Here is a 20,478-nt window from a genome sequence, read left to right on the forward strand (position 1 = left end):
TAAAACTTACAATCAAAGCTTTTCCCCAGCATGTCTGAATAAGCAGAACTGACATTATAGCATCACAAGCCAGTGAGCGATGACAAGTGCAGAAGATTAAGCATCACTGCTAATAAATAATAGTAAGCAAACAGCTGCCAAAAAAGGTTTTACTTTTTATCTGTCGACGTGAGCAGGCAGATGACAACTACAGCGCTCTAAATATCCTGCGCTCTGGTTGTAATTACATTCATGAGTCAGACACAGAGAACGCTATAAAGCCACCAAACCATCCGTCTGGTTTGCTTTTAGAGCTGCGTGATGTTGCTTTTATTTACTTACACAGAGAAGTAAAGGCCTGTATATGGTCACGCTAGCGGCTAGATTTTTCACCATGTCCTAACTGTCATTTCACCCTCCCATTTTTTATTTCCAATTCCATAATTCCAATTCCCGCTGGCTGAAAAGGGAAACAGACTAGCTGCCGGCTGCTTCGTTGCAGTAGTCTCACAGAGAAGCTATTTAGGGAGAGTCACGCTATGCCATATGTCAGGGTCTTTTAGACTTTTTTTCAAGCGATTCGCATTTCGTCTGATTTTTTATGTGACCCAGGCAACACAAGCAAAGCATCGTACTCTCTCTGTGGTTTACAATATGTAACATAAAGCCTCCGCAAGGGGGCGTTCACGTACATGCCTGTTTAACTACGTGTTTTTCTTGGTGACCCATTTTTTTGGCTTGCAACCCACCTAAGAGTAACAAAAAAAAAAACCTGCCCTGTGTGATCTTTTATTTCTGATGTTGTTGTCTATCGTGTCTGTTGAGCGTTCGGCCAGGCTGCTAGCATCGCTAAGTACAGAACTTGGAATCTTGAACTCTGCGCTGTGGGCTAGTGTATTAGCGCATATATCTGACTCTCTCACTAACTTATCTTGGTCAGGGTCACAGTGGGTCTGGTGGCACCCAAAAACTCAAACCCCAGGCAGTAATACAAACCCATGGAGACACAGAGATGTTTTCTGACTTACAGATGTGGCTGAGATAAAAAACTCTTACCTGTTACTGGTGGGAATGTGGCCCCAGTTAAGTCTCCACGTAATCATGGGAACGGGCACACCAGTAGCAGTGCACGTGAAGGTCACCGTCTGCCCCCGTGATGCTGTGATGGATTCTTGTGGAGGGATGATCACAGTGGGAGGAGCTTAAAGATAAAAAGAAAAACAAAACAACAATAATCAGTTCGTGCTGCTGATCCAAAAATCTACAGGTGCAGGTGTTCCCACGTGAGTAAACTCCCACATGAGGAAACTTATAACAGAGTACACATGCAGGGCATGTTCTCTTTTTTTCATTCGAGTCGCCACAGCTGGTCACTCTGGTCCGCATGTCTGATTTGGTGCAGTTTTACACCAGATGGCATTCCTCATGCAACTCTCTTTATTTTCAACCGGGTTTGGGACTGTCACTGAGAGCGCACTTACAAGTAAGCGCACTTACAAGCGGATTCACATGAGAAGCGGCAACACCGCGTTTGCGCCGGCTGTACTGGGTTGTTTCCTATGGAGTGAGGCGGTGCTGCTTAGCTTGCCGCTGCACTTCCCTAAGCAGTGCAAACACTTTTGCTGTGTTCGATTTTTTCGCTTGCTGCAGTGCCACTGACCTTTTCAAAGCGCCTCCAATAAGACAAACTGTTTGATATGACGTAGTAAAAGCGACTCAGGCAGTACGAACAAAGCTTAACATGACTTTCATTAGTCAACATGAAATTTCATTAGTGGAGAGAACTTTTGAGCAATAATACCCGACTTTTTTTTTAAAAAGATTATGCAACGTTAAGCTTTTTCATGGTGTTTTAGACCCTTGGAAAAGCTGATTCTCAGAATCTCTCAGCACCCTGAGCTATAACACAAGTTCAAAAGTGAAGCAGTGAGGAAAATACAGCTACACACAGATACATGTGAATACTTTCAGACTGGATTTGACGGTTATTCCACACAAATACATATTCGTCTCATATTCGCACTTTGATGACGTTTTACCACACCACTCAAGCCAAGCACTGAACAAAGTGGTGAATTGCACAGAGGCTTGTGGTGAGCAAAGCTCAAAACAGTTCTCATGTGAATGCGCCCTAACCTTTCCAGTGTCCAAACTGTTCGGCCATTTCTACTTTGCGAGAAATTAGGATTTCTTACCACATCTGTACTCGTCGGAGGTGTCTTCACAGTCCGGCTCCTCGTCACACTGGTAGCTGGCAGGAATGCAGGTGTGATTGAGATGACATAAAAACTCATGAGGAGCGCATGCATCCCCGGGCTTCTTAACAGCTACATGAACAAACAAAGACAGAGAATCAGTCCTACTCCTACTGAGAGAAGACACAGATGAGCCAAAACACTGTGACCATGCTACAGAGATCACGATCAGGCACGTATTAAATGTCAGGCTCATAGGTTATAGTAGTTATGGCAGCCTTGGCAAGTACTCATCAACAGTGATGCGAGCAGGGACAGGCTGCAAACCGCCAACCATTGCTAAAATGAAAAAATAAGAAAAACATGCTGGCATGACCATGCAGAACCACTGGTGGAATACAAACGACTTATAGAAGGTCTGAAAATTGAAAGATTCAGTTCATGGCACAGGGTTTGTGTATGATATCGGATACAGTTCCTCATTGTGACACCAGCTGTCAAATATGGAGGAGATGATACAATGCTCTGGGACTCTTTGACTGGATCCAAATTAGGTGACTTGAAAAGTGACTAAAATCCAACCCAAAAAGCTATTATAGTATTTTGCAGTGCCATGCAAGTGTAAAGAAGGAAGTAATGGACTAGTAATCAGAAGGTCGCTGGTTCAAGCCCCACCACTGCCAGGTTGTCACTGTTTGGCTCTTCAACAAGGCCCTTAACCAGCAATCACTCAGACTGTATACTGTCACAGTACTGTAAGTCGCTTTGGATAAAAACTTCTGCTAAATGTAAATGTAAATAGGGGTGTTCAGTTGAACAGTAGTGTACGTGGACACCCGGTCTTGGGTTTGCTAGACATCCCATTGAGTTGCAACCCTAAGTGGCTCTTGCAGCCTTTGCTCCTCTGGAATTAAAAGACCTGGAATTGTCTTTTCTTGGGTGGTCTTGGGGTGGTATGGGTATTATTTTGGCTTGGCCCCAATGTTATGTTTTTTTTATGTTGACCTTTAAAAGTTTTGGCTTTGTCTTGATCTTGAGAAGTCTTGTATTGGTCTCAGTTATTAAAAGTCCTGGTCTAGTGTTGTTCCCAATGGGATGGTTTTAGACATTAACTTTCGATATAAATGCTACTCTTACTGCAACTGGGGACCATGACCCAGCAGTCACGTGAACATAAGGTCACAGATCCTGATGTACTCAACAGTTTTTATTTTTCTTTGTACGGTTAAAAGGTCAGTGGCACTCACGACAGTCCATCTCATCTGAGTTGTCATTGCAATCGTTGTCTCCATCACATCGCCACAACTTCAGAGCACAGTGCCCGTTCTTGCACCTAAACTCATTGGGCTCACATGGAGAGGAAGTTCCTGAAGAAGAACATACAATTAATATTGGTCACTGACAGAAAACTAGAGTGTTATTTACCAATATTTTTAAGTTTAACACGTCAACTAAGGAGTAGAGATTTGGTCCAAACAAGATCATTTAAATACAGCTTATTTTTACTCAAGTAAGCTCAACCAAATGATTAAGCAGACCATTAAAGGGTTAAGCTCTTACCACACTGGGACTCATCACTGCCGTCACTGCAGTCACGTCCGCCGTCGCACAGGTAGTCTCGAGAGATGCACTCTCCGCTCTGGCATCTGGCCTGATCGACACGGCAGGGCCCGGGGACTGAAGGACGTGTGGGCTCTGGTGTAGTTTTGGGGTAAGCAATAGAAGGAATAGGAGTGGCTTCTGCGGCTGGTACAGAACACAAAGCTGGGGTCATGTCATGTATAATGTAAAGTATGTTAAAAAGCAACAGTTTATAATCCATCAGTTTATTGTGTTGTGTATTTCCGCTGCTGTAAAAACCTAATGTGGCTTATTGTGGGTAAACTGTGATGCTTAATTTATTTTATTCAGCCACTATAACTTGTTTACTGTCTATAACCTGTGTTTACTGTCAAAATAATACATTAAATTAAATATAAACTAGGTTTTTTGGGTGGCGCTAACTCACTACCACTGGGATCCTTGGTTTGAATCCCAAGTAATGTTATTGGAGTGACTGGCATCTATATTCCGACATGACTGGCTATATCTGAAAGGGTTGTGGGGATGGATTGGAGTCCTGAACAGGTGTTAATGCATTTCGCCCATTGATTTCAAGGTAGCCGGACCCAAGCAGGTTAATGTGGCTTTATGCACCAAAACAGTGCAGCTGAACAGCAGTTTTGGGTTTTTCTGTAGCTAGTGTATTTAGTACAAGAAACCTTATTATGTTGTTTTTGTATTATGTATTTCTTTTAGACATAAATCATATTAAATGCCACAGAAAAAAATGCATTTTGTTTTTCTGCCCTGTTTTATGATAATTTAATGATTAAGAATCCACCACAGTTGTGATAAACAGATGTAAGGAAGCACACCACAGCCTTATAACACTTAATGTTCCATCAAATTGTCTTCTATATTAGTCTCATAAAACAAGCTCATACTCACGACATGTAAGCTCATCACTGTTGTCACTGCAATCTGATCTTTTGTCACAGTAAAATTCAAGAAGTATACACTCTCCGCTCTGGCAGGTGAATTCTTTGTCTGTACACTCACGCTGACTGGGCTTCACTAACAAACACAACTACACAAGTTAGTAAAGTTATAAAGCAATGAAAAACCATATCATGATCTCGAAGCTAAAACAGGCAAAATGATGGGATAAAATACAACCTTTAAGGTTTTCTTTATGGCTTTAGTTCTAAAATATATGTGGATTGCAAATTTAATGCCTAAAAACCATGTATACATTGTGTTAACTTTCAAGAACATGTAATAATCACATGATGTACAGACGCCACACATGGTAGAGAGGTCAGAACTGCAGGCAGGCTAGTCTATCAGCTGTTTGATTATAAAGTTATGCTGTTGTAACACCAAATATTGGTTGCCAAAAAAGAGAAAAAGAACATCTTTGAAAAACCATCATCTACAGTAGAAGGCAGCATACATATACCAAAAGGTGTATGTATCATTTAGCATTAATGGTGCTCTATGCATGTTACAGATTTAATTTTACACTGGCACCAATCTGGGTGGTCATGTTCTTCTTAAGATAACATGACGTCCACAAATTCCATAAACAATCTGGAATTCAAAATACTTCATATTTTTAGTGTGCATCAGTTTGTTTCATATAAACTTGACATTGTTGACGTATGGATTACATTTTGAGCAGAAAAGCCGCAATAAATTGAATATTTGCAGTGCCTGTATAGGGAATCAAAGTAAAGTTCACAATGATTTCTCTGGGTTCGCTGATTCTTTTGACAATATTATGCACTGTAGAGGGTAAAATATCTAACATCCATGCAGTGGCTTGTTAGAGTTTTTTTGCACATTACATCTGGACTAAAGTGTTGACTGTCCTAACAAGTGCACGTAACCCTGTAGATATTTGAACTGTAAATCAATGTAAGGTTCAGTTTTTGATGGACGCCCTAAAAGGCCCTGAGAATGTACAAAGTAGTTTAAAATCCGTCCATGCAGTTGTTTTGGTGTCGATTTAACTGGTGCATTACATAAAAAAAAACACAATTCCACAGTGCACCATGATGCAAACAAAAAAACCTTCAAGAAAACGATCTTCCATTCCCTGCCAACTACTGCCACACACAAACTTATATCACAAACAGAGCTACATTCATGGCCCACAAGGCCGAGCATGTAAGGCATCTCATTCTTCACATCAAATGCATGCAAAAATGCTCGTTCCTTGATAATACGTTACATTCTCTGAAGTTTCCTTGTTAACACTCTCACACTTTTGGGTGCCATGCAGCAGGCATGGCAGAGTACAAACCTGGTGAGGCTAGAGACTCCACACTGAAGGTGGAATAGACGGATTCGAATGGTGTGTTCGCTATAAACCAGACATAGAATCTACCTTAAAACATTTGCTTGGCAATCGCATTAAGTTTTGACACTCGGATTTCAGACAATTTTAATCTGCTAACGTTATCCAACAGCTTTAAGACTCAAAGAATAGCCGAACACAAAACCTAAATTAACACCAACATGAAGTAAACGCATTGAAAACCACTTAAATATGCAGGTCTGATGAATCTGTGGGACAGAGCGCTTACGTTCTCCAAGGTGTCTGAATGAGAAGCCGGCGGCGGAGGTCACGTAGGAGCCGATGGTTCCTTCTTTAACCACGCTGTACAGCACAGCTCGGATCTCGCCCTCATTCTGGTTGTCGTCTGAGCCCACGTCCAGCTCCACAAACACGTCTTTACCTATTTTCCTTTATAGAAGAACAGTGGCAGTTAGTCACAGGATACAAAAACTAAATGAATGTCATACAGTTAGAAAAAGCTGATTTCCTGTAATGTAGTCCTATAAATAGAGATGGACCGATGGTTTCGATCGCCGATCACCTCTCAGTGCGATCGGGCGATAGCCGATACCGATCTAGGGCGGGGCTATATGCCACGGCAGGGCAACTTGCAATTTTTAGCGCAAGCAAGACATGAAACATGGTCTAAACTGGTTTATTACAATTTTTAACGAACTCATGTGAAACAGCATATCTTTAACAAAATTAGCAGTAAATAAACAAAGTAAATCAAACAAATACAGCCAATACTGCAATGATATTTAGACCATTAATTAATTTAAAACAAAAAAAGTAAAATAAATAAATGCAGTTAAAATTGCAGTCATTAAACGCAGACTCTGGGTTATTTTAAACGAAAAACTTCAACCATTAAATGTAGATCTTGAATTGTTTTAAAACGAACTCGAAATTAAACAGTCTTGCACAAGCCTTGCACAAGCGTGGATAGTGAAAGATTGTTTAGCGTCGCTTCAGATATACTGACTGAAAAGAGAAACAGGCCGTCATCCCAAAAAGCTGAAATATTACTATTTGTAAAAAGAATTAAAACAGGCCCAGTTGTTTAATTTCAAACGTTCCATATTTTATATAGCTGCTGTTATATTTCATCTATAATTAATTCAAAATAATTCAATATCTACATTTAATGGTTGCAGTTTTTCATTTTAAAATAACCCAGGTCTGAGTTTAATGACTGCAATTTTTTCTGTTATAATATTTATTAATTATAATAATTAATAGTCTACATTTAATGATTGCAGTATTTTCCCTGTATTTGTTTAATTCACTGTTTTTTCGTTTAAAACATTAAGGGCTTTGTTTAATTATTGCAGTATTGACTGTTTAATTTACTGTTTTTCCGTGTTAAAATAATTAATGGTCTAAATTGAATGATTGCAGTTTTCTGATACTAACTGTATTCAGCTGCGTGCGTGGTGTACTCTTACGTGCCGTATCAGATTAGTAGTGTTAAATGTCTTTGTTTTGGTTCCCCCGCGAGACAAGTTGGTTTTACAAATTTTACACAACGTCCTGGATGAGTCTGTGTCATATACGCTAAAAAACTGAAAGACTGACGACGTGTTTCCTGTCCGCATATGCAGCTGAACACCATAAACTGTTTCTTTAGCCGCTCACAATCGGCTAAATTTGAGAAATATCGGCCGATCTCCGATTGCATATTTTGATTAGTTAATAACCAAAAAGAAGTAATCGTTTGATTAATGCCGTTGGTCAAAAAGTAATCACAGTTCATTTCCGAGGACTGCTCAGTTGGCGCAATGGTCGAATCTCAGCTTTGCTAATAACCAGACTGGCTGGTGGGAAGGTCAAAGGAATTCCTGATTCCTGACTGCTGCAAGTGTGCCCTCTGCTGGCTGGTTGGAGGAAACTATACAGAGATGGTGACTAATGGAGAGAAGTGCCCGATTGCTCTGTAGACGATACAGCTCTCTGAACCCGCCACAGGTGAAAAGAAGCCTACATGATGGTCATTTTTACTACATTACACAAACAATATTTACTTGATGAGCACCACACTGATGGTCTGTGATCCTGGTATCCTTTGGTACTCCGATTCCAGCTGTGGAAAGAGACAAACAGCATCATCACCACCACATCCAACAGGTTCCATCACACCTGATTATTTCAACTTCAAGCCACAGTCTCATTTCCTAGTTCAATTACATGAGACGTTTCAAATCCTCCAGAACTTCTCCCTTCTAACTATGGCTGACATACACACCGTATCAATAACAGCAGCCGAGATTTCAAGGAAAGCTGACGATTCAATGTTGTCAAGTTCAGGTCCGTAGATCACCGAGTCTGTGAAGTTCACCAGCGCCCGATAGTAAACTGTGAATCATAAAAAATGAAGAAAAATGTTAAGATTAAAGCGTGCATTAGAATTTTTACATTAAGCCGCTCAGGTGGCGCAGCGGTAAAAGACACGCGCTGCAACCAGAGCTGGATTTCGAAGGAGCGTCGTTTCGAATCCAGCTCTGCCTTCACGGCGGCTATGGACAACGATTGGCCTGTTGTCCGGGTGTCTGGCGGGACTTGAGACCGTAGGGGATGCTCTCTCAGGAACGGGGCGGTTACGCCCTCTGCTGGCTGGTTGGTGGCGCCTGTATGGAGACGGGAGGGCGTGTGGCAGAGTGTGTGATCCTCCGTACACAGTACTCTGCCACGCTGCACTCGTCAAGTGTGGGTGATAAGACAGTCGATTGGCTGTGCACGTTTCGGAGGAGGCGTGGAACGGCCTCGTCAGCCCCAATCAGGAGCAGGAATCCGCACTAATGAGAGGATGATAGATGGGACGAAATTGGACGTGCTAAATAAAAAAAAAGAATAATAAATTTAAAAAAAAAGAATTTTTACATTATGTAAATAAAATTATATGCTTCAAACTTTGCGGCAACAGAGCATCATGACTGCATGTCATCATGACTCCGCCCCTGTGCACAAAACAAGGTCTATTAAGAAAATTTAAAAAAAGTTTTGTTTAAAGAAACTTATCAATGCCTTGACCTCCGGCCAATTGGGCATCTTTGGAACAAACTGTAACATCAGTTAGGACCCTTCCTGCTGTACACCCAGTGTCTAAAAAAAGGCTGAAGACTCACTGAGACAATCATCAAAATGAAGCGGTTACTACAGGCAAGTGAACACATGATATATTTGCTGATGTACTAAATCTATACATTTGAGGAATGTTTGAAGTGAAATGCAGCTACTGAGTGATCGTTTAAGCTTGATTGTCATGCTCATTTGCTCAGCACACAAAACCTCTTTGTAAGCTCCTGCTTTACTATTGGAAAAATCATCCTTTTTTTACACTTTCCAGCCCACATTGGCATGAGATCAGGACCATGCTGTCCTTATGCCAGTACAAGGACTTTTGTGATACTGCAATGACACTCCTGTAGCTCAAAACAATGCGAGTGGTAAAAAGAGGGGGTTTGAGTCAAGTTGCTTGGAAAGATCTGACACCACCATAAAAAAAACCAAAAGTAAAAGTAAATGGAAATAATACAAATTGATCATTTTTAATAAGATACTGCAGCAAACAGTAGCTCCGTTCCATTTCATTTATTCTGTGATTCATATCCGTCCTTCACATTCTCCAGCTCTTTACTGCTCACTTTTTCCATGTGGGAAGTCCCTGGTCAAGTGCCCCTAAATAATCTCCAGCTCCAAAAGACTGGGGTGGGGGTGGGAGCGGGAGCATTCCGTACTCGATTCCCAAAATGTTTTGGATGGTAGAGCAGTGCAGAAGAACTGTGGGGGCTTTATGGAGAAGGATCTCGGTGGAACACATGGAAGCCTGTATGGCAGACAAAGGGCTGATTGAGGCACATGTCGCTCCGGCCTTTTCCAGCACGCACTTTTAAGAGCTTTATAGCCCTCTGAGAACCCTTCACACCGATTACAAGAGGGTTAAAAGAGGAAAATATTAATGGCAAAAGAGAGAGGGAGAGAATGAGAAGAATATCAAAACCACAGTCATATTTTAAGCCAAGCTGATGACTTTCTGTTTCCTTCGACAAGTGTTTTCTGTTTTGTGTGAACCACACAAAACTTGCCATGCATATTTTTCGATTAGTTTCACAGCACTAACAGCGTAAAATTTAAAACACACATAAGCTGGTGAAATATCTCACACAGGATCAGGTGGTGTAGCAGTAACACATACTAGTCCACCAGTGCTAAGATCTTGAGCTCTCAAGATAGACTCTCAGCTCTGCTATCAGCCATCCAACCAGGGGAGCGGCTGTAGCAATGTGTGGCTCTCTGCATGTGATATTGTGGTCTGTGAGGGAAAATTATCAAGAGCTTTGTAGGTGTGAAGTATTTTTATTCAATGTGGGCTGTAATCGGTAACCAGTGAAGCTTGGGGGTAATGATGGAACATTGATGAACTATCAAACTCTTTATGTGTGAATCAGAAAACTATTAAAAATGTCATGAAGGAAGATAATGACCACTGAGCAAGTTTACAGGACGGCCAGAACAGAACCACATTAAGTAAATACTTAACATGAAGGCAGTGTGGAAGGACTCAAAAGACAAGAATAAGCTGGATTGACATAATAACGACATGGATTGCATTACCAGGAGTTAATCCGATAGGCAACACGAGACAGCAAGCATTGGAGAAAGCTGACCCATCTGTGCAGCCAACCATTACAAACAGGTGACAGTGAAATGTGGAGGTGGAAGCATCATGTCATGGGGCTGACTGGATCAAAATTGGCTTCATGTTTGGGGTTCAACCTCTTTACAGATTTTGTTTTTGAAGGCCAAGTCTTCTGTCATGGATCATGTGACAATGTATGGCTTTTGAAATTGCAAGTCCTGAGCTGTTTTCCAACAACTTTAATTAAAAACTGTTTCTTTTAGCTTTAAAAATCTATCATACTTGTTGGCTTGGGTTACATCGATCATTTAATAAACAACAAACTGAGTTGATGTTTATTTAAGTTCCAGGATTTGTTTTAAAACTAAAGCTAGTTCTTTGGCGTGGCCAAATACTCGCATTTCCCTGATTACTGTAATAAACCCAACGTCAAATCTTACACAAAAACATTTTTATTTACTCCGAAACCCTTTATAAGGTCGCTGCTCAGAGAGGATAAATAAAACACCAGCAGTAGTATACATTCCAATCTCGGGTAATTACAGACATCGGAGTCTGGAGATTTAACAAGAGTCCGTCTCTAAATGTTAGGACAAACTGTCGACACAACAGACTTCATGCCACAAGTTCAGCACAGTCACGGACAAAGGGTTGGGCGTGCCCAGAAAGTTAACAAGTGCTGCCAAGGATCTTTAGAGACTTTTTTTTTATTATTGATCCAATTCTGATCAGTGTGAGCATCAGTCAATACAGTTACCTGATACAGACTTCAAAAATCTTCAAGATTTGTGCATATTTTATGTCAGTAAAATCATATGCAGTGGGATCGAGAAAGAAAACGTCAAATCTAACCTGATACAGAGCCATTTATTTTTTAACCAGACCTGCAATCCATCCATATATTGGTGTATATATTTTGGATACAAGAGCAAAAAGTATATAAAAGTGTGAATCAACTCAATTAGTATAAACATTTGGCTTATAGTTTTATAGTTCTAATTCTAATTCACTTTAAGTATACGCCGCTCAGGTGGTGCAGTGGTAAAACATGCTAGCACACCTGAGCTGACATTTCGAACTCGTCGGTTCGAAACTCAGCTGTGCCATCCGGCTGGGCTGGGCGGGTACATGAACGACGATTGGATTGTCGCTCATACAGGATGGGAAGCCTCATAACTGGTGCAATTACAACATCTGCTGGCTGGTTGATGGTTAATGCGTTGATCAGGGTGTGGCTCTCCGTACACAAAGCTGATCCACATATGAACTCGCCTCGTGCAGGTCAAAAGATGCAGTCGGCTACTGCACACGTGTCGGAGGGGGCGTGTGTCAGTCTCACTCTCCTCAATCAGCAGTGGGGATCAGCATCAGTAGAGAGGAAGCGTAACGCAATTGTTTAATTGGGTACGACTAAAGTATAAACTTAACATTTGGAAAGCAAGTCTCGATGCGTTTCGGAAAAAGCCTGAACTACCAAATTTTTACACATCATAAGCAATTAGTGATCAGTGAACCTGAAATAAAACTGCTGCAGAGTGAATGAGGAAGAGATACATGCTCAGAGCAAATTAGTTACTGTTACTGTTGAGTCAAATACTTATTCACTGAAAACAAATGGAACTGTTATCAGCTAAGGATGTTCACACAACACTGATTGCTGTGAACTCAAAATATAGAATTATTTTCATTTTGCTTGTGGAATTTCACCAACAAGAAGTAAATGTGACTCTAATGGAACAGCACATCAAAAACAGTCCCAAGTAAAACTGGACGGGTTTGGCTACAGGTTGGCAACCATGCCCCATTCCTCTGCTGCTGTGGTTCACTGTGAACATGCCAGTGGTTGCATTTACTTAACACAAAGTTAAAAGAGATGTACATGGTGGCTGAAGCTGGCGCGGATACAGCACACTAGAGGAGTAAAGAAGAGATTCTCTCTGGGTCAGTACAGCTAGCAGGATTTCCTTCCTGCTTTTCCAATCCTTTCTTTCCAAGATCCACCCTCAATGGAAAAGGCTTTAAAGCAAATATGGGACTTCCTGTTTTCTTTATTTTTCTTTCAAGTCACAAATATGTGTCTGCCAAAAAACTGGGTTGAACCATTTCCATTTCCTTATGAGAAATTAAATGCACATGATAATTAATAGTACGTAAACATTCTTTCTATTTAGGTGTCCATTATAAGCGTTCAGATTCTTGAGCTCGAATCTTGGCAGTGCTACCTACCAGGACATGTCTGAGGGAGAAGAGGTCAGATGGGGTTTTTCCATTGTGATATGCAATCCCCAAGATTGGTCAAGGCGCCAACACGGGTGGTGGATGATTTACATAAGGTATAGTGTGATTCACCATACGCAGTATGTGGGAACCTGTCAGCGGCTAGTGAAAAAGAAGCGACTGGCGGCCGTGTGTGAGGGAGTGTGTGCAAATCTGCGGCTCTCTAAGGCCAGAACAAGGTGGTGCAAGCGGCAGAGGAAATATAATTATTAAAATAAATAAATAAATAAATAATAACAATAAGTCTCATAATAGTCTTGCTGCCAAAATATTCCCATCATTGCTGGGATGTCAAACTGTGTGTGGTTGAGGTGCCTGCATCAGTGATGAATGATCTGGAGCGAGTAACGTGTCACTCCATAAGCATCTCACAACGGGATTCCACCGCAGGCAGGTGAAAAGATGCAGCAGGCAACTGCACATGTGTCGGAAAGAGCGCCTGCTAGTCTCATCCTTTCTCAGCCAGCATGGGGCAAGATTTCAGCCTGGGTGAGCTGGAGACCGATAGATTAGGGGCAAAATATTCGGCGCTTGTGGGAGGGGGTTTACATATGCATTTCCAGTTTAATTTAGCCCACTCTAATTATTATTATTCTGGTCGATTAGAATAAAAGCAACCAAAGCACGCCACAATGCTCTGATTCAGATCTACATCCAGACCGCTAACTCAGAGGGCCGGGAGGTTCAGAAGTGCTCTTTTATGTGTTGGGCTGACAAGGTGATTTCTATTCAACAAAGGCTCCTCTGTACAGACAAAGCATGAACCGGCTTTGCTTTAAAGATAAGGAGCAAAGTCGTTCTAGAACTCATTCTCTTTATCTCTTACAGTCTGGCACTGCAAAACTTTTTAAAACTTCTACAAAGGCTGATGTTTGTTTGAAGCAGATACCAGAAGCAAAGCTGGAAATAGATGTAGAAATCCCCAGAGGTGGAACTTCTGCAGAGAACCCGGAAAGCACAGTAAAAACATTCTGCACTGAAGAGCCAACAGCAAAGACCATGTGATGCACAAATTCAACACACTTCTCAACTCATGCAGGTTTACTAGAGTATGAACCACATGGTCCAGAACCTAGAGTATTTACCAGCTTGCTGTTATTAGTATGAGCAACCCATGGTCCAAAAGTAAACTGACTGAGGTGCCAGGTGTAGCCCTGCACCCATAAGCAGTGAAAATAAACCACATATGTTTGCAAAACCCACAAACAACAGGTGTAATGGAAAAATAAAGAAGGTGGTCAAAATAACAGAAACAAAATAACAAATGAAAGGTGCAAATCGTCCGCAGCCCACAGCGGAGAAAGTGGATAGAAAAGAGATAGAATAAAAATTGGTTGTCAAAATAAGGCTCAATAAGGCAACAAGCCTTCGACAACCAAGTTCAAGAAAAAGAGTTAACAGAGGAAACCCAGAACACGGCAGGGATGGCAATGAACTGAGTGGCACCGCCAGTCCATTGACTGGTGCAGCTCACACACAGCATGCATCCAAATGTGGAGCCTGCTTCAGAAAGGGCAGTCACGGCAGTTCTTTTGTGCAACGATGAGGTCGACTGGGTTCCCAGGAAGAAAGCGGACCCGTTTAGGCCCGGCATCACAGTTTCAGAGAAGAACAGAAACCAAAAGAGAAGCACGCAGCAATTTAAGGAAAGAAACGTGATTAACACATCGCTAACCTAGAGCTGATTAACGGTCAATGAGGCCGCTCAGGTGGCGCAGCGGTAAAAACACGCGCTAGCGCACCAGAGCTGGGATTTCCAATACATCGTATCGAATCTCGGCTCTGCCATCCGACTGGGCTGAGCGGCCACATGAACAACGATTGGCCTGTTGTTCATATAGGGGTGGGGTATTAAGCCAGATAGGGTCTCCTCATAACTGACGCAATACAACCTCTGCTGGCTGATTGATGGCGCCTGCACAGAGACGGGGAAAGAGTGTGGATCAGGGTGTGTCTCTCCATACACAAGGCAGATTTGCATATACGGCTGATGCCCATGTGTCGGAGGGGGCGTGGGTTAGCTTAGTTCTCAAATCAGAGCGGGGGTCGGCATTAGTGGAGAGGAAGCGTGACGCAATCGGTCAATGAAGCACAGGTGACTTCCAGTTAGTAGAAACCAGCAGGTCAAGAATCTGCACCTTCGCGTCCCTACTGCTGGCATAAATGGCAAGGCAGATAGGCATGACTCTGTAACAAGTGCACCTGTGTCAATCTCCATGGCAGGTGGGCCCGTTACACCATACATTATATATTTTATATATTTTTATGAAATCATTTGTAGTCACACCTGCTTTTGGCATGTTGCACTAATATTATCAAAAAAGGTAAAGCTACAGAGACGTTCTTAGACAAGTTTTAGTATTTCTTGAGCATTCAAAAATGTATAAACAACAAATTAAACAGATGAGACTGTAGGTAAAGCAAATCTGAGTCCCTAGTTTTGCCTTATTTACTTCATCGTTTAACAGAAAGCATATGGTCATCCCTTCAACAAGCAGATCATAATAACAAAGAGGGAACCAAAATAACTGCAGCTGCCAGCATATGTCCCCTCTGCCCCCCACATACTGCTATCAAAGAGCAACTGTCCCACTTGGGAAACAAGGGTAAAATTTAAAGCTGGGTGGCCTTTACTTTATGAAACAGTTTAATGACTCTGCTGTATCTCCGTCAGGTGTTTTCACATCTGTTCACAATTCAGTGAGACATCAGAGATACAGTGAGGATCAATTTCATTCAACAATAAACAACTGGTAATGCAAACCCTGCATTCCTTCCAGAACTCACATTAAATATAGCTGACAATTTAACACCATGAAGGGAAAAACATCAGTGCAATTAACTATTATGTACACTGTATGGCCAAAAGTATGTGAGCACCTGACCATGAGTTAAGTTGTCCGATGATTCTCGAGAATTCTGGAAAGAAGTTGCAAAATTTTGGAGCGTGTTTGTGAAAATGTGTGCCCATCCAGTCCAGAAGGTATAACCCAGAATCTAACCCTAGATTCTAGATTGTTTTCACATTAGGTTGAATCCACAAATGTTAAACCACCGGATACAGGGGCACTCTTAAAAAACATTCAAAAAAAAGATTACAATCACAGACCTGCCATGACATCCCTTACAAGTGGATGTGAACTCCTGACTTTACCAAGTGGTCACAGGAGATGCAATCGATACTCATGCAAACGTCAGGTGTAAAATGCCATTCGTCTCGTCTGTCCGTTTGTGACCGGATTTCCCAGGATGCATTTTAATACTAGCTTTTAACAGGGTACAGGTGCAGATAATGAGTCTGAGATAAGCGAGGAGACGTCTCCAACCTCGCTCCACTGAAAAAGTCGAGCAGGAGAAGCTTTATTTTTGTCTTCATATCAAAGAGGATCAGAGCATCTGGCAAACTCTCCAAACCAGTGTTCCTGTAAACAACCAGCGATATGCTAAAGATTGAAGATACCTACACAGGGGTGACAGGTTGGGGCTGGGGGTTGGGGTTAAGAGGGACAGGGATGATTCCAGGGGCTTGGAACCAGACAAGGGCCAAAAGTATGTGGAGCTTGTTAGATATCCCTTTAAAACCATGGGCATTAATATGGAGTCCCCCTCCATCCTATTTTTGCAGCTATAGCAGCCTCCACTCATCTACGATAGCTTTCCACAAGATTTTCTCTGCAGGAATTTGTACCCATTTGGTCAAAAAATCATGCACTGACCCTGATGTTAAAAGACAAGACCTGATTTGCAATCAATGTTCCAATTTACCCAATGTCATTCAATGTGGTTAAAGTCATGGCTCTGATGCTTCCAACTTTAAGGCAACAGTTTAGGGAAGGTTCCTACCTGTTCCAGTATGACTGCGCCCCTGTGTAAAGAAACTCCAGTGGCCTGCACAGAGCTCTGACCTCAGCCCCACTGAACAGCTTTGGGATACACTGGAACCTTAATTGAGGCTTTCTTGACCAACATCAGTGCCCAGCCATGCAAATGCTCTTTTGACTGAATGGGCACAAATTCCCACAGAAATACTTCAAAGTTATGTGAAAATTCTTCTCAGATAAGTAGCTGTTGTTCTAGCTGAATAGATCCAATAAAGGTTCCTCTATTTTTAATACCAAACATGATTGGTTTATAATTGTGCCACTTATTAAATGGGGTTACCCAAAAGAAATGGTCTGGTACCAAAGTTTTTTTGGTCAGAACCGCACAGTAAGTGCCAGATCTGGATATGTCCAGTTTTGCTGGCTGGGGAAAGCCCCAGTCTAGCATATACACCTGGCCTTTCCTCCCTCAGACACAGCGAACTGTGTCTGTAAAACACCCGACAAGGTCAGTGCACCGCTATACCTGAAACTCGAGTCTTAGTGGTGCAAGGGTAGCATATCTACCAAGCGCCTGTGAAAGCTAATTTGACAAAAAACTACTTTTTATAATTGAGTTTACAAAACTCTTTTTTAGATAACGTGTGTCATGTGTTTTAAATATCAGTGACAAACATGATCAGGTTTATTTTCCATCCTGCCCCATGGAATCATGAGATGAGCCCTGGGTTATCTCAATAATTATCACATTATTTATTTCCTGTGGGTGTTCAGTCACAGCTGTTTGTTATTATGCTGAGATATCTGGCAGGTCGATATGTGTGATGAATAACTGAAATCATCTGCTCGGGCTGAACTGATTTAGGACCCGGTCACATCAAAAACTTGCTGTTTATTTGTGGTCAGACAGAGACAATAGGAGACATGATTTTAGCCAGACATGGTCTGTTATCGTGGTTCAGTTAGCAATTTAGCCATGACTCAGCAGTTTAGCAATAACATACTTGTTTTGGGAATGTATTTGAACTTTACATACTTATTTAAATACTCTTTAAATTTCCAATATTAACTTCAGTTATATTTAATATTTTAAATATTTATACACTAGTATAATGTTGTTAGTAATCTGCTTCCCTTCTTTAAGATGCCATTAACAAGCTAAGCTAACAGCATCTGTAAACATTCAGTACATTTACACAATCTACATCAGTCTCTTGACTGAGTTGCAAAATAAAAAAAGAAGAAAAAAATGCAAAACAAGCTGCTGCGCTGTCTGTCACATATCTATTATTTTCTCCTGCCATGTATGTGCGCTATTCAACTTCCACCATAGTCTTTCATCTGATAAAAGCAAGCGTGAAAAGTGTTTGAACTTCAGACAAAAAACTGGCACACTTTGTTATGACGAGGCCACTGTGAGAAGTGCCAGGATGTGCCTGCGATACCATTCAGGCTGGACCGGGTCCACAATAACACTGCTTAAGATGCAGACAGTGTTATAAAATACAGACATCAAGGATAGAATCTACAGCAGAAACCAAAAGTCTGAGACCAATGGTGAACAAGCTTATACTTTTTTTATTAGTATTATGATAATTACAATATTTTTATGACAAATCTTAAACCTCAGAGCTTTGCCACAACCACATGAAGACCAAAGAATACCAAGAAGGGTTGAACTTTCCACCAAGGTCACCTGACCCAATCTTCATTGAGCATTTATGTGGGCATTTTGTGAGAGAGAAAACCAAGAATCCAGTAACATTGCAAGTTGCTCTTTGGAATGTTGTAAAATCATACTGGGATAACATGGATCATCAGACTTGGTCACATGAGTCAAGAGTCGAGATTTAATTAAGACTTAAATTCGAGAAAATTTAAAATAAACATACTAGCAGCCTTAGGCTTGGCCTCCACTACACACTGTCATGCTAACAAAAAGGATAGAGAGCTGCCCAGCACGTAGTGTGGTTTGTTCTTGCTGCATGAGGGGCAGAGGAATACAGAGAGAACAGCGTGATATTCTGTACAAGCTAAAACTCACACCATGGCTTCACATGTGAAAGTAACAGAGAGAGCCAGAGTACGAGAGAACTAGATATGTCCAAATTGACATAAAAAAAGGTTAAAGAAATATTAATATTAATTAAATAAAATTGTTACTTATTTTTTATGTGCTTGGGTGGAGCAGCGGAACATTACGCCATTACGCTAGCCCACCACCTCTGAGATCTGCGTTTGAATTTTAGCAGTGCTATCGACCCTCTAGGAGTCTACACAGACATGATTGGCAATGTCTGAGGACGTCAGAGGAAGTCAAAGCCTTGCAAGGAATTCATGCCCTGAGCCCAATGTTTCCATGTGGAACCAGTTTCCAACCGGACCCACTGCAACCCTGAATAGGATAAATAAACCTTTAAGATTGTATTATAATATAAGGGTGTGTTAAAAAACAACATTCTTACCCGTCATGGTGGGGTCAGGGGTGCTTCCATCCTCCTCTCCACTGATATAATCTGTAGGGAAGAGAAAGAGAGACATCTAGACATCTTCTGCTTGCTTCCAAAACCAGGCGAGTTGAGTCACAGAATTCATATTAATCACAGTTACACTGTTATGATTTACATTTTTGGCATTTAGCAGATGCTCTTCCACAGTATTTCCTACTCTAGTTTAAGTAAACAACAGTCCAAAAACACAAATCTGCTGAAGCGCTGTTAGAAACCCTAATTTATTGCATTTTTGCATTCTGTTTCCTCTCTACCGATGCTAATTTCCACTCCTGATTGAGGAGAGCGAGACCCTCCGACGCGTGTGCAGTAGCCGACTGCATCTTTTCACCTGCAGGAGGCGAGTTCAAATGTGGATCAGTTTTGTGTACGGAGAGTCACACCGTGATCAACACATTATTCCTCGATTCTGTGCAGACGCCATCAATCAGCCAGCAGAGGTCGTAACTGCATCAGTTATGTGGTCCCCGATCCGGCTCCCACCCTGTATGAACAACAGCCAATCGTTGTTCGTGTAGCCGCCCAGCCTGCCGGATGGCAGAGCTGACTTTTGAAATGACAAGTTCGTTCAAAATGTCAGCTCTGGTGTGCTAGCATGCTTTACCACTGCACCACCTGAGTGGGCTTTTATTTATTTATTTTTTTAGAAAATAAATGAATACAAGTGTTAGCAAGTACATGTCTTTAATCGTCTTTCGAAGACAGTGAACCTCAGATGTTCAGACAAACAGGGGAAGCTCGTTCCACCACTTAGGTGCAAGTACAGAGAAGAGCCTTGATGCTGGTCTTCCCCGAGTTCTGGGTGGAGGATCAAGGCGAGTGAGACTAGTGGCTCGGAGGTTGCGTGGTACAGAGCGGGGTGTGATGAGTTCTTTAAGGTAATTTGGAGCTGGTCCATTTTTGGCTTTGTGGTGTTTTAAACTGAATGTGGGAAGCTACTAAAAGCCAGTGAAGAGAACGCAGCAGTGGGGTGATGTGGCAGCGTTTGGGTTGGTTGAAAACCAGGCAAGGAGCTGCATTATAAATGAGTTGTAAGGGTTTAGTAGTGGACATAGGAGCAGCCAGGATGGAGTTGTAGTAGTCCAGTTGAGAGATTACAAGTGATGAACCGGCATGATCCTGGTTATCCAGGACAACACCAAGGTTTCGTACATTATCAGATGGTCTGATCTGA

At 41.7% G+C, this 20,478-nt stretch overlaps 1 protein-coding gene across 7 annotated transcripts in view; it reads right to left on the bottom strand.

Moving 5' to 3' along the window:
- The window catches only part of hspg2 (heparan sulfate proteoglycan 2), a 140,581-nt gene that overhangs the window by 76,111 nt on the left and 43,992 nt on the right, over positions 1-20,478 (bottom strand). For all 7 annotated transcript variants that reach the window (XM_063015212.1, XM_063015211.1, XM_063015207.1 and 4 more), the window contains exons 3-11: positions 19,260-19,310; positions 8,303-8,412; positions 8,082-8,140; positions 6,305-6,465; positions 4,665-4,790; positions 3,735-3,920; positions 3,422-3,541; positions 2,175-2,306; positions 1,036-1,180 (exon numbers count right to left, since the gene is read on the bottom strand). In XM_063015212.1, coding sequence (XP_062871282.1) covers positions 1,036-1,180; positions 2,175-2,306; positions 3,422-3,541; positions 3,735-3,920; positions 4,665-4,790; positions 6,305-6,465; positions 8,082-8,140; positions 8,303-8,412; positions 19,260-19,310 — 1,090 coding nt within the window. The remainder of the gene's footprint in view (positions 1-1,035; positions 1,181-2,174; positions 2,307-3,421; positions 3,542-3,734; positions 3,921-4,664; positions 4,791-6,304; positions 6,466-8,081; positions 8,141-8,302; positions 8,413-19,259; positions 19,311-20,478) is intronic.

This window comes from Trichomycterus rosablanca, chromosome 19 (genome assembly GCF_030014385.1).
Source record: "Trichomycterus rosablanca isolate fTriRos1 chromosome 19, fTriRos1.hap1, whole genome shotgun sequence".
Taxonomy (NCBI): Eukaryota; Metazoa; Chordata; class Actinopteri; order Siluriformes; family Trichomycteridae; genus Trichomycterus; species Trichomycterus rosablanca.